The sequence below is a fragment of the Pogona vitticeps genome, chromosome 3 (assembly GCF_051106095.1).
Source record: "Pogona vitticeps strain Pit_001003342236 chromosome 3, PviZW2.1, whole genome shotgun sequence".
NCBI lineage: Eukaryota > Metazoa > Chordata > Lepidosauria > Squamata > Agamidae > Pogona > Pogona vitticeps.
In genome coordinates this window covers 188,699,254-188,714,577 of record NC_135785.1, presented here as the reverse complement: position 1 = coordinate 188,714,577, position 15,324 = coordinate 188,699,254, and the positions used below count along the sequence as shown (strand labels likewise).

The 15,324-nt window shown below is 39.2% G+C and overlaps 1 protein-coding gene across 1 annotated transcript in view; it reads right to left on the bottom strand.

Annotated features, from left to right (window-relative positions):
* Positions 1–9,093: 9,093 nt before the first annotated feature.
* Positions 9,094–15,324, bottom strand: part of LOC110076753 (organic solute transporter subunit alpha) — a 31,255-nt gene continuing 25,024 nt past the window's right edge. Inside the window, exon 8 of the mRNA XM_020789209.3 lies at positions 9,094–14,927. Within this exon, the coding sequence (XP_020644868.3) occupies positions 14,809–14,927 (119 nt within the window). The 3' untranslated portion in view covers positions 9,094–14,808. The remainder of the gene's footprint in view (positions 14,928–15,324) is intronic.

Genomic DNA, 15,324 nt, shown 5'->3' with positions numbered 1-15,324 from the left:
GTTCAGTGCTTTAATTGTCTGGCTGTGCAGCCATCATTTGGGAGTTTGATTCCCCGCTGTGCCTCCTGTGAGCAGAGCCAGCTTGTGTGACCTTGGGCAAGCTGCACAGTCTCAGGGTGCCCCCAGAAGAAGGGAATGATAAACCACTTACGAGTATTCTCTACCTGGAAAAAGGTTGCCATAGATCAGAATTGACTTGAGGGTACACAATTATTTTTAATTAGTGGGAATTAAGAGTAGCAAAGGTGAGTTCTTCCCCTCATCTTTCCCTTTGACTTGTTCTGTACATTTTAAATATCATTGACACCACCATATAATTTCTGATCAAATGAGAATGGTGAATACTTTTGGTTTTTCAGCAGCTGAAAGCTAAATTAATAGAAGGCTTTTTTTCCTTATAATTATTAAAGACAGTAAAACTTGAGTGTTGTATCTCAGTGTAAGACAGTTGTGTCTATTAGTATATAGTACAGTATATACTAATACTCTTTCAGACAGTGAGGGTGGGAATCCAGAAGGCCAGCAGCATATGGACAAATCCCACTGTTCTCTCAAAACAAAAAAGTGTTGAATATATACATACAGTAAGTTAAAGCAGTGGTTCTTAACCTTGGGTTACTCAGGTGTTTTTGAACTGCAACTCCCAGAAACCCCAGCCAGCACAGCTGGTGCTGAAGGCTCCTGGGAGTTGCAGTCCAAAAACACTTGAATAACCCAAGGTTAAGAACCACTGAGTTAAAGGACAGAAACATGGGATCACACATTGTCTTCATCCAGAATTGCAGAACAGCAGTGTCCCAGAGATTTTGGGAACTGACCCTGAGGTGGGTAGATCCCCTTGCGATGTTACAGGGGTAGGACACTGTGATGTCACAGAGTGGATCAGTTGATTGAATAAGCAGTTTGGTCACACTACCAATGATTGGTAATGGAACCAAAATTATCCAATCAACTAATTGCAAAAATAGGTACAGAAGAGGAGGTTGCCAGCCAGCTAGCCAGGCAGTGAAATGCAGCCAACAGCTGCAGCATTTGTAAGCATTCTCACAAGTGCTTGCATTCCACAGAACCTCCCATATAGTGCACGTGACAAATAGAGAGTTTTTCCAGGCTATGCATGACTTCTGGATTGTATAGAAGGCTCACTGCCAGCCCCTAGGAGTTTTTTTTCCCCATGACTTTAATGGCTGCTGTCAGGGCTTTTGCAACAGGAAGTCTGACAAATTAAAATGCTGGTACCACACTTCCTGCTGTATTTGAAATGGGCAGTGGGCCAAGTCCCCACTAACTACGTACCTTCCCAATACCCCTCCCTTTCCCTTGTTTTTTGGTATGGTGCTGTTGCACAAAGACAACACAAATACAAACTTCTTCACATTCATTTGGTCCCTGGCATCAGCTGGGAATGGATAATGTGTACCCAGGCTTTAAAGTCAACTTGCAAACAAAAATCAATTTTTCTACCTTCAGTAGTACTGAGATTTGTCTCCTAAGCTGGGGGTCCAAAAAAGCACAGCTAGTACCTGAGATTTCAGCCAGTGACCTGAAAATGGGCAGTTCTAGTGCTCCCTCTAGTGTTTGTGTAAATAACTGAACCAGCTTTGCCTCACCTATTAATTTCCCATTACAGCACCAGCTGTTGCAGATATTCACTATTCAGCCAGTAATACAATGAGCATCTTCTCTCCACTTCTTGTTTCCTGTTTCAGTTTCTTAAATAAAAAATATAATTTTGCTAAGTGATTTGCATTGTTTCTATCTAAGAACTGAGTTGCTAGAAAGGAAAAAGTAATCAGAAATATAAATGTTAGCATTATTGAGAGACAGAAGAGCTGTAGAGCCTTTAAGCAGTATAATTTAAATGCACCTCCTGCCACCTTTTCAATGGTGACACAACATGGAAGAGGTTTTTCATCACTGTGCTCTGGATTTCTAGCTCAAACATCCAGCTGACATACAACTTGCCTCCTAGACTGCAGAAAGCTTATGATTCCTTTTATTCCAAACAAAACAGAGGATTAAAGGTGGAAAATGATAATGTTTGCTTTGGAAATAAGAAGTTTCAAATAGCGTGAATGAGTGATGGTTTGTGCATTCATTTGTTTACATAAAGATTTTTCAGAGTCATTTTTTACAAAAGTCAGTTTTTACAATGGTGGAAACCTTGCTGTCAGCTGTGCAAAAAAAATTCTTCTAGAAAAACAGTAAAAATATAATGAATATTGCCAGCAAGGAAGAAAGGAAACATAAACTGCTTCCCTTTCTTTTTGTGTGCAGTAGAAAAGGTGGATGAAATATTTAAAGCTGCATATTTTTAACAGAACCTGACAATTAACTAGAAGCCCTAGTAGTGGAGGAAAAAACTTCAGAGTAAGGACTCGAGGCTGATTCACATTTACTTGTATGTCCTTATCAACAGAAAATAATACTGTATGAGTCTGAACATCCCAATTCCAGAGCAATACCTATATTATTTGCTGATGTACAGTGGTTCCCCCTAAATTAGATTTTCAATTTCATACCCATCACCAACACCTCCTTTGTTTAATATCTGATTTAATGAAGATACAGTATCTGGAAATCTTGAGGGCTTGTGACATTTGAGTTGAGGTAAAAGAAACTGGAAACAATTAACCCCAGTGTGTAAAGAGAGATGGGACCTTGCGTTTTTTAGAACAACCAGGTTTGATCACTGAGACAGTTTAATGAGTTTCAGCTAGCGGATATTTTTGTGGCCTTTTTCAAGGGCTGTGATACAAGAAATGAGTAATACAAGTATTCCAATCATATGACATTCATAAAATCATTTCAACTGCAGTTATCCTTCAGGTGTTTGATAGAAACCAGTGGAATTTCAAAACCTACAGAGATCTCAGATAATCTGTTTTAAGTTTCACTATGTGTCACGTAGTAAAGCACTGAAAGAAAGATACAGTATTAGCATTTGTCTCCCCCCCCCCCGCTTTTCCACTGGCATAATATATGAGTTTTTAAGATCATACTGTTCCATCTCAAGATAAAATGACTTGGAGAACCAAAAGAGTATATGCACACAATAAACTCTGAACAAGTTAAGTTAATTTTCTTAACCATCATTTAAACCATAGCTCCCAATATTAATATGCAACCTCCTGGACTAATCATCCTGCTATGGATATTGAATGTTTCTTAGGGCTAACACAGACACCTTTGTGTGGAAACCAACTTGGGTTTTTTAAAGATCATTTTGTTGTGACACACTTTCATATATGACATTATTATTTCCGTTAGAAATAAGTTAAAACTGTCAATTCAAAATGTATAATATTCAGGTTACCATGTCTTCTTTGCAAAGTGTCAATATTAAGTAGAAAAGTGAGTACAAGTCTCTTTAGCGTGACATATTCAAAACAAATGCATCCTGGAAAATGAAAATCACCTTCTTTTCTCTTTTGTGTTCTGTTTTGAGTATGCTGCTGTCTTTCACACAATCCATAATGCTGAGCAAGAGTGTGTATTGATTTTTGTTCAACATTAGCATCATTCAGTGTATGAAAGCTGGCCAATAGCAATCGTCTTTTCAAAACAGTCCTTGTCTGTTCAGAATATTCTAGTACTATAACTTAGTTTGCCTACAGTGAGTTTACTTACAGCGCGTCACAAGAATCCCGGATTGCAGCTTTAATGTCAATGGCAATCATTGGGACATAACACATATTCAAAGGGCTCTCAGGCCACTGTTGCCAACTATTCTACAGTATAATCAGTAATGAAGAGAATTATTTAAAAATATTTAATAAAAGTAGCAGAATTAGAAGAGCTGATCAGAAAAACTTAAAGAGTTTGCTGAGGAGTAAACTAACAACAATCAGTGAAGTCTGAAGTGAGGTTCCATGCCTATTACGTTGCTTCTTTCATCTATGAAGAAGATTTCAGAGATGAACACATTTGAGCAGGTCGGAATGGCAAAAATCTACAATGGTGAATTTAGTGTGCCATCTAGTGACTATTTAGACTGCTACACAAACCATACCCCATTTCTCATGTAGTTGGGGAAAGTTGTGTGCTTTTGGCAATGACACTATACAGAAATTTCCCAGTTAAATTACTGAATGGAATGGGACTTGCATATGTCTTTTAATTGGTTAGAATGTGGAGACTTCCCACTGTAACTACATTTTGCTCTTTTAAAGAAAATTACCAAAGAGAACTGTGATGTTAGAATAGAAGAAGCATACCAATTATGAGGAATCTAGAAGCTAATCATGATTCCCCCACCCCCAGCATGGCAAATGCATGTTTTCCATGGAAAAAGAACACTATCAGAGTTTGAAGCACATATCTGCTTCAATTTGAAAGATCCTCCTTCATCTCTTTTTAAATGCCATCCTTTATGTGAATATGGCATGTGATATCTGGAAGGGTGTAATTTTTATAAAAATGAAAAGGTTTCAATTTTTCTTCCCAAACAATGAAGGCTGAGAGTCTGTGCATATATAACTGGGAGTTATTACAAATGAAATATAGCTTATTTCTATGACATAGAAATGGGCTGTGCAAAATAAATTTATATCTGTTTGAAGAGAAGTTCCCCTTAACTTCAGCAGAATGTTCATGTTTCAAAGTGGGTGCTGGCTTGATTATGTTAGAGATTTGTCTACTATTTGTCAGTCAGTTTGCAGAGCACAAATAATTTGGGTTTTTTTTTATTCTTCCAAAGATCAGCCATAAACTCCAATTAGTGAATAGCTTTATTTGCAATTAGTAACAAATGGAAAGGTTATTTGAAGATTGTACAAACATTTGACATCCTCAAGCAAAAGCTCTGAAACCTCTTAAAGCAAGTTGCTAACAAGAAGACTCTCCCCACCAACCCTTGTCACAAAGCACGCTTCTCAAACCATTGATAATTCTGTTCTTAGAAAGCAAACCTATAGCATAGGCTGAGGTTGCAAGGAGAGGAGAACTTGTTCAAAGCAAACAGGTTGAACTCATGTCTTAATCTAATCATAGAATGGTGAATTCTCTCACCAAGACAATTGTTAATATTTTTGTCTTGCCTGCTGAAATCAAACCTCTTCTAAAGGAAAGTGTAATAAAAAGTCCTCAGCTGAAATTGCATTGCAGCTCATTCATCTGTGAAGCTGATAACATGTTTGCAATCTGAGCTATATAGCTATAAAGGAGGTTTGTTGAATTTGGATGCTCCATTTAAAGCCAGAGAGAATGTTTACTTTTCAGAAAAAGTTGCAAAAACACACATTAATTTATGGCTCTAAGGAACCTGGTGCATAGCAAATTGCCTGTATCCAGAGCAACCAAATCACACATGAAAGATTTCTATTGTACACAGTGCGCAGGTAGTGGCTCCTACTCCCATTGACGAGAGCAGGTAGACTCATGGTGACCGTGTAATAGACAAAAGGTTATGGAACGAGAATGTTGCCTCTGATGCCCAACAAACAGTCCAGAGATAGTGAGCTGGGGACACTGAGGGTCACAAGAAATTGCAAGAAAGTCTCCACTGCCACTTGTAGAGCACTATTGCTGCCTGATGGTCCTACGTATATTAGATTAGTTATTGTGCCTCAATGATATTGATATTCCATTTACATTCAGCAGGACAAAATCTATAAGGCACAGCTTTATGGACACTTCATCTTGTCATAAACACGTACATTAAATAACAGAGATAATAACAACATATCAGTGCCTTTAAAGAGCTTCAGTCCCAAATAACAGTGAGTCAGACCCTTGGTCCATCTTGCCTGATATTGCCAGCTGGAACTGGCAGCAGCTCTCGAAGGTTTTAAGCTTAGGTTTTAGGAATCTTTTCCTAGCTCTCTCTGGAGATTGCCAGTGAAATACTGAGCAATCCCCATTACATCCTGGCTCCAACCAAGTACACTTGTTTAACCAATGCAGTTTATGTACGTGTTGACTCACCAGTCAATAGGGCCACCTGCTGGATTCAGTGGAACCGCCTAGGTGTATTAAGGCCTAAGGATCACAGCTGTGATTTATTTTACATATACATTCACATCTTGCAGTCACTAAAGAATACAGGTGACCATATTGTTCAAGTTTTGACAACCTTGCATACTACCTGTAGTTTGTTTGAGTAGGAGGGACTTTTCTGGACTGGGGGGACTGCATTCTCCTTACCAGGCCTGACGCTGCTTCGTTTCTAGAATCAAATGAGATCTCTTTTGTTTGGAATGGCATAGTAGTCATAATGGTAGTTTGATAAGTTTCACACGTTAATAAGGTGCCACGAATTTCCTTATAACTAAGGCCTTAAACAAGATGTTGGTCAGTTGGGAAAGATTGAGATGATCAACCTCTACTCATTCAAGCATTCCTGAGGCCATATACAATAGGTAACATGGCTCTTATTTACTGCACGTGAAGGGTGTATGTGTGGCATAGCTGTATGTTGTTCTGTAGCAGTCATTTGCATGTACTATTGGTGGACAAGTGCATTTTGAAAGAAAATCTGACTGGGTGTATTTAATGATACTAAATATGCTTGTAGAGCACAGAGTGAAATTGTTATTGTGCACACTTGGAAGTAGACATATTCCCTCATATTCTATGTACTTCTGTTGCTATGTAGTTCCATCTGATCAGATAGATGGCCCTGCACAGATCAGACATGCCCATGGCCTGCAGGATTTGCATTTTGTCTCTGAACAGTATCACCGTATTGCAAAGGATTACAAATTATGTGGCATGTTTCAAGGTGTCTCAGTATTTCAAGTTGCAATTGAAGGCAAGATTAAAATTAAGAGCAAGATGAAGATCTAGCTGCAGCTACATGAAACAAACCAAGAACTGAAAAAGGGTGGAGACTGAAAAGATGGCACAAGCCAGAAAAAAAATAGAGTTGTCAAAAGCCTCAGGATTAGACAAATCTGCATAAACAGATGGAATCCAAAGTATTTGATGTGACTACAGGGTAGAGAAAAAGATGCTGTTTGCCTGCAAGACAGAGCAATATACTTATGGATCTTCATGCTTTATCAGCATTTGTGAGGTTTAAAAGTGTTTTTTTAACTAAATATGAGCTGAACCAATGAAAACTGAAAAGATGCTAGAGCCACTGGAGAAAGCAAGTGAGCACTGAAGCCTCAAGCCAATGGTCTCCCCTGCACACTCTGAGCATTGAGAGTCTAGGGAGGGCTCAGACTGAGGTTATGACATGTGCTATGTATCATCTTTCAGCTGCTCTGCCAGCCATTTTGCATAGTGTAGGATGAAGTGAAAGACTTTATCATCCTTGTTAATTGGGATTCACTTTCTAAATTTTTTTCTTTCATATCTTGCTTTTTTAGTTTAATAAACTAAGATTACTAAAGTTATTACTAAGATTGACTGTGGATAAATGCATCTATTCATCCTATGTGGCTTTTAGTTGATTAAGAGTGTGACTACATAGTCAAATATTGCAGGATTTGCTCTGCTTATAAAACAAGTGAGTGAAGTATGAGTTTGATTCAAAGGCTAAATTGAATTGGTCTGTCCCTTTTTTGTTCTACAGTGGCTTTTTTCCTCTGCTCCTGGGGGATGGGCTTCTACTTTTTCAAGCTGGAATGAGTTGAATGGACTTTTTCCTGTGTGGTAGTTACGATACGTTCTTGTAAAGACAGAGGACATGTCTGTAGGTGGTATTTCAAGTAAAATAGGCAGTTGGAGCATGATGTTCAGGACAGGGGCAGACATTCAAAAGGTGTGATTATGGATTGCTATCAGACTAATACTTTTCTGAAAAACTTTTCTATAGAAAGATCAAGCAAGTGTGTGCGTGTGTGCACATAAGAAAAAGTGGTTTGACAAAGCACTTTTCCACTAATCTCTTGCCTCTGGAGGGAGAAAAGTTCAAATGTGCACATGTGTACACGCACACACTCAGGCATTGCCAGCACTTACCTCTCTCTGCAAAGCCACTCCTTCCACAGTCATTTTTTTTAAATGTCATTCCCTACCCCCAGGCAGTTCTGTTTATTTATTTACTTATTAACAGCTTCAGAAACTCTCCCACCAGCAAGATAAGATAGGAAAATAAGTGATTGGGAGGAAGGAAAGCCTTCTTAGGGCAATTCCTTTGAACTGCACCACCTACAGGCACTTCAAGTGGAACTGCAAGCAGAAGACTGTTTTTATCCTCAGCTTCTGTGGCCACTTAGAAAGAACTGAATGCTCCAGAATGACTACAATGAAAGAATGCAAGTTAATTCTCATTTTCTTTGCTGTAAAGTTGTTCTCTAGGCCAAAATGAGTGTGTTAGAGGCTGTCTTTCTCCTCCTCCCCACCTTTCCACCTCTTTTTCTTTTTTCTGATGGTAGTTGCTGGCCTTAGTACAGTTGATAGAAGGGTATCTATGGGCAAAAGTAAAATCTTTCAGGCCACTATGTCCCTAAAACTGATGGTGCCAAGTACACTTCACCCACCCCTATTTGTAGAAATGGGGTTTATGGCTTTAAAAAAAAATACCATATTTTTCTGTGTATAAGACTATACTTTTGTCTAAAAATTGAGGGTTGTCTTATACATGGAAGTAAGCTGAGGAGAGAACAAAAACAAGCAGGGATCAAAGCAATCCTGCAGCGCTTTGATCCCTTTCCCCCTACACTTGATAAGCCCCCCTTATTTTTCTTTTGGATTAGAAAAGTGGGAGGCATCTTATACATGGGGGCATCTTATACACAGGAAAATATGATAAATATCTCAAAATGTACAAGTAGCATCATGGACCTGACAATTATCAAGTAAGAATATAACCAATAGGATATGAGGGCTGGTTTGTGTGTCCTTTTCTAGGCACAGATTGGATAAGGGCTGCTGCACATGTCTACAAAACATTAGTATGTGGAGAGAATACAAGTGATAGGTTAATAGTCTAAACAGCCTGATTTCCTAGCCATCTTGAAAGACAGAACAAATTGACAGCTCACCTTTGATATATTCTGTTAAACCTTAAATACGTATTTCATAATAGTCATAATAACACTCTTCCCAAATTGAGTTTTCTAATGAGTTCTGCATTTGATTTAAAAGTAATTTACAGTTATCCACAAACATTATTTATTTATTTATTTATTATTTATTTATTCATTTATTTATATCCCACCTATCTGGTCGTTATGACCACTCTGGTCGTTATGACCACATACTTTGTCAAAACTGTATTTAGTCAGGAGAAATTGTGGATTCTGTGGAAGATCAGTGGGTGCTTTACAATATGGGTACTTTTTTCCCATAGAAGACCCACTCCATCCTACCCACAGTTGAATCCATATGTTGCCATGGTCCCTAATCAGAGAGGGCCAGGACCAGGCCAGTCTGTAGTTAGGGAGCAAGGTCAAATGTTTGACTGATCCACAGCCAAGAGGATGTTTAAACTGGACTAAATTTTGAGGTAGGGGCTCAGCTGGATCCCAAATTACCAGCTAAATTCATTTCATGCCTCCTCTACTTTCCTTGTGGTAGAAGGTGAAGGAAAAGCCAGGCTTCCCACCGAGGTGTCTGTTGAAGAGGACACGAGAGGTCAGTGTGATGTTTCCTAACTAAAAATGCAGTGGTATACAGCAAACTTTGGCCTGGTGCAGGCAAAACAGTTTTGATATTATTAGGATTTTATTAGGCCAGCTCCTACAATAGAGAAGAGGATACAGCTTCTGGCAATGAAAATCCAAAGTATATGGAGAAACAGAGTTTCCTCAGAGTTTTCTTGGTTTAGACTGATGAGAACTATTTTTAAGATGCTGAGCACCTATGTATTGTAGTGTTTTTTAAACAGCACCTCAGAGGATGAAATTGCTTTGTCATTTGAAGCAGTGAAGAATGTAATACGAATTATGTGACTCAATTTATTCCTGGTGCACATTATGTAATCCATGGATTGCATGTGGCCTCCAGGGGCATTTCTCTAGCTCCCAAAACCACCCAGAGCCCCCCTTGCACATTTTTGCCTTTTTCTGCTTCTGGCAGCTCCCTTTGGTATCCTTGAAGGGTCCCCTAAAGAAGTTTTTGAAGGTTATCTAAGGCTCACCAAACAGAGAGGGAGATGTTGGCTGGCTGGTTATTCAGTTAGACTAAAGGTGCCCATTTGCAGGCCCAGTGTAATCCATGAAGGGACAAAAATCTGGGGCCCCAGCTCCCAGAGATTACCCACCCTGCTTTATTCAGGCCTTCAATATCTATTTAAATGATTGTGATTCCATATATGCAGAGGTGAATAGACTTGTTCATTTGTGCTACAGTGGCCCTTGTATTAGCATCTTAGGTGGAAAACTATTGTCATGTTGTATACAATTCAGGCAAATTGAAAAGCATTACCACACATGTTTTTTCTCAAAGCTATTCTTCGAAGTATTTCTCTAAGAGTATTTCTTTGGATTTTCAGAAATTATACAACTCTATATTTATTTATTTTGCATGGGCAATAAGGCACAGGCAAATGTTGACTGCCACTGGCCACTTTACCACAACATGTATGTAACCACTGTAACACAATTACAGATAAGAAGTCTCTTGCAGCCACACAACTTCCCTTCTGCATAAGGGCAGTTGTGGTTGCATGAGGAGCTTCTACCCATTCCTAACCCACTACAGTTGGTGTATCTTTTGAGTTTGGATTGCACTTTAAACTTGAAGCCTTCCAGCACGTGGTAGGCGTGGTTCACTGCTGTACAGAGACTCTCCATCACAAATAGACCTAATTCTTCTTTTAAACTAATCATTTCAAGAAACTAATTCCCACACCACATTACTCCCCAAATGACACCCCCAAGTAAGACAATTTATTCAGCACCTAAAACTAAATTCAGATCTGGTATTATTAAAAAGAGCCATCCAAGATTCAGCAAAATCCCAAGGAAAATGCAATTATTGTAGAAAAAACATTTCTGCACCACTTGCATCAAGGGAATGCTAGTTTTTCTTCCAACAGAAACAACAGAGGTTCTTGTGGCCCCTTAAAGACAAGCTGGTTTATTTGACATAGACTTTTGTGTATAGGAACTCAGCCTTATCATGTGTGGTACAGTATTTTGTGTGGGCTTTGTGCACATCTCTTCCCAGAACAATGTTAAGTAGTATCACACAGTTGACAGACCACTACTTGGGTTTTGTATCTACTTTACCCTGACAAAATTACTGCCCTGATAAAATCTGGGAATAAAAGTAAATAAATATCAGTCTATATTGGGAAGATAATGCAGTTGGTTAGATTCAGAATGAAACAGCACAGCATCTACATAAACATGATTCTATGGAGTGCTCCTTTAACATTCCCCTGCTTTCTTACATCCAAAGAAAGCTAAGTATAGGATCATCCTAAACCATTAGTTGCTCCAGTTTCTGAATGTTATCAAGTCTACAAAGGTCTATATGTTTCACACAATTTTATAGATGAGTTTATTTCTGTTCCTTTCTCATCCCAAAGAAATGACTCCCTCTCTCATTAGCCTCTACATAGGTTCAGATGTTATACATTGTGGTAATTATTTCCAAATCACAAGTGCAAACACTCACCCTGATTGGAAAATTAGCAGATTTCAAACTCGGGTAATTTGTTCTTAATGAGGAACTTGTTGAACTGAATTTAACAATTAGCTTACTCCCTTTGCTGGCTGAGTATGACAGGATTATGTGGAAGAGATCAAACATTCATTCAAGTAATTCCAGGCAAAAAGGTTAGAATAAGAATGTAATCCTATAGAAGACTGTAATCCCAGGAGTAACTCTCATTGAATTGATTGGGAATTATTTCTGAACACCCATGCATAGGATCAGGTGCAATAAACCTCTAACTCTTTCTATGTGCCATTCTACTACTTTTCCATTTAAGGCTAAGATTTAGGAATCTGTGGAGTGATCTTTCTTCAGATACCTGCAAGGGACAGAATTGAGCCATAGTTGGCACACTTTTGTGTGTGTGACCCACTATAATAGCTGGTCAATAGCTTTTACAGGAATTTTAGCTCTACAAAAGCATGAAAAGCCTGTTTGATTTAAATGGGCCTACTCTAGTTGCCACTTACTATGTAAAAATAAGTTGTAACTAGACCAGGCCCATTTGAATCAACTGAATTTACAGAGGAGTTGAGTAACCAAATCATCACTGATTCAATGGGTCTACTTTAGTGTGACCTACTGCACTACGCAATAAGATTCCAGCCCATGTGTGGCAAATTTGGGCCTGGTGCAGACACAACGGTCTCAGTCTTAAAAATTAGTATCTGTTAGGCCAGGAGTGTAGAATCTTTGATCTTCCATATGTCTTAGACTACAGCTCTCACAATCCCTTATCACTGGGTATGCATGCTTGGGTTTCTGGGAGTTGAAGTCCAAGGCCCAAATTCAATTGTTAGTCCCAGTCTGAGTAGACTCATTGAATCAATGAGTACATTAACAGCTGTATAAATTCCATTGATTCAATGGTTGCAATCTATTTGGGACTAACAATAAGATGTAAGTTTAAAACACCTAAAGGTCCAAATGATTTTCTGTTCTGTTTTAAGTAAGGAATACGCATCATGTCCTTACGTTCTCCCATGCCTGTGTGATGTCCTTATCTTATGGATCATAATGCAGAACTTCCAGGATTTATTAAACCTTAGTTTAAGCACATGTTCAAGTTGTTGATAATCCTGTAATCAATTCTATGATTGCACCGTAGTTTCTTTGTCTGAAAATAATGGGAAATCCTAGAAGTCTTCACAGAACAGAAGATCTTCTTCACACAGATTCCTTTGCAGGTTAGGGTGTGTTTTCGAGTGAATGGCTCGCGATTAACTGACAGGGATGGGGACCCGAGTCGCAGGACTTGCTGTCAAGTTGGACTTAACTCACTCCGGTGACTTGACTCCAACTCAGCTTGGTTTTCCCTGCCAATGACTTAGGACTCAGGTCTTGACTCGGAACCCACCCACCCCTCCCTTTTTTTTCCCCTGTGGGAAAAAAGTTGTTTTTAACAGGGACTCCAACTTGAGACGTGATACCAAAGACTCAGACTCGGACTCAAAAACTTGCAGACATCCCTGTTAACTGAATATATGAATCAGATTTTAACTCCTGAGTGCAATAAAGCATTGGCAGTTTAATTTCCCCATTTTACTGCTCTGTATATGCAACCTGGGAGGGACAGTTTGTAGACTAAGAGGAAAGGACACTTTCTAGGTCCAAGTTTTGTCAAGGCATGACCCTTCTCCACTGACAAACTGCCTGTATGTATATTTCCTCTATTATCATAGACCTAGGGAGGTATATAAAAAAATGGGCATTGGTCTCAGAAGTTACAAACAGTGGCAGTATGCATGTCATTCAGTTGTTTAGCTCACTGTCCTGTTTCCCTTTGAAGCATGGATGTTACCAAAGAAATGAGTGCTTATCTCCTTGCTCTTTCTTTTTGCCTTTCCATCATTGCCATGTCTTCTTCTGGCTTTTGTATCCAACATTAGTCATAATCCATTCTATAAGCTACCATAATTATACATATCTATGGGATCACTCTCAAGTCAGACTTATGGCAACCCTTTTCAGGGTTTTCTAGATAGGATGTACTCAGAAGTGATTTACCTTTCCCTTCTTCCGGGGGCATCCTGAGACTGTGCAGCTTACCCGAGACCACACAAGCTGGCTCTTCTGGGATGCACAAAAGTAAACTGAACTCCTAACCTCTGGCTCTGCAACCAGATACCTCACTAAGCTATCACCCAGCTTAACAATTGTTGGGTGCACTATTTGTAATTTTTTGTATTTATTTGTAACTATCATAAAGAGAACTGTATTTTAAAAATTTTTCTAACACAACAGCCTGCAATTTGAAATGAAAGTTTGTAAAATTTATGATATGATATATTAGGCATCCTTCAGTCTCAAGAGACTATGGTAACGTGCTCTGAATGGAGGACTTAGAACAGTGTCTAGTGTGGCTGAGGAGGCCAATTTGAGAGTGACAATCCGTTCCACACTGAAGACAAATACAATGTGTCTCCTGTCCAGCTCCCTGATTTTGTTGCTTTCGTGACTGCCTCTCTGCCTTGGCCTGCTGAGCAAATGTCTCTTCAAAATGGGAGAGGCCGTGATGCACCACCTGCCTCCAGGCCAAAAGCTCAGATGTCAAGGTTTCCCATCTGTTGAGGTCCATTCCGTAGGCCTTCAGATCCCGCTTGCAGGTATCCATGTATCGCAGCTGGGGTCTCCCTCTGGGGCGATTTCCCTGGACTAATTCTCCATACAGATCTTTTGGAATCCGACCATCAGCCATTCTCAGAACATGATATGATAACAAAAGTACATAAATATTATGAAAGTTGTGTCAAAATTAACTCCTGTTACTGCATCTAAGACTGTCTTTTAAGAGTTGATCTACTTCTCATGCTAATATTTACTGTATATTTAACAGAAATTAGGTTTGCCTCTAAATGGTACTAGACAAATAAGAAAAAGCAGTATTGAAAATTGGTTAAAGTTGTCATTAAGCTTTCCTTCTACTAGTTCTATCAGCCACAGTTGAGTTCCTTCACAACCAAATGGTACCTTTCAACCACTATGGCACTGTAACAGTTTAACTCCTGACATCCATCTTTTAGCCCTGAATGCCTGGTCCATGTGAATTTATTCTGTTTCTATCAGGAATGATCTTTGTATTGCCATGTTATGAAAAACCAGAAGGAAGTCTCTGAAAGACAGCAAATGCCTTGGTGAGAATCTGAACAGAGAAAGAGGCAGCATCTTGGTTTATGGACTATCAACATATAAATGGGTGGGACTTCATTTCCAAAAACATTGCTGCTTACTCCAGTCTTATTCTGTTCTCTATCCTTAGGTTTCCTGGTCTGAGCTGAGTGGAAGCTCCAGATCATCATATCTTTTCCTGTAGACAACTCGGGAGAACAAAGTTATGAGAAACATTTCCAATATGAGCAGCTGCTGGTTTATATCTGGGAAATAAAAACAGGAATAGATTTAAAGTTCACCATAGTGAACTCAGATTTGCTAAATTGTTGAAATCGACAATGTTTATATAACTCAGCTAAGAAATTCCCAACACTGGACTTTTATGGCAGACCTGCAAAAATTAAGTGAATACTTTGCTCTAGAGATAGGCATGAATCACTTTGTTTTGTATTATCTCCATGTTGTTGGCACAGCATAATTCCCTTCTCCCACCCCCCAGCCAGCTCCTGCACTCACCAGCCGGCGTGCACTGCTTTTCTCCTGCTTTTCACTGACTGCTCAGTTGCAGCAGGAGTGTCTGCTTTCCTCCACCTCCTCCAGCAGCTGCCCACTCAGAGAAGGAGGTGGGGCATGGATCAGTAAGATGCAGACAGGACTACC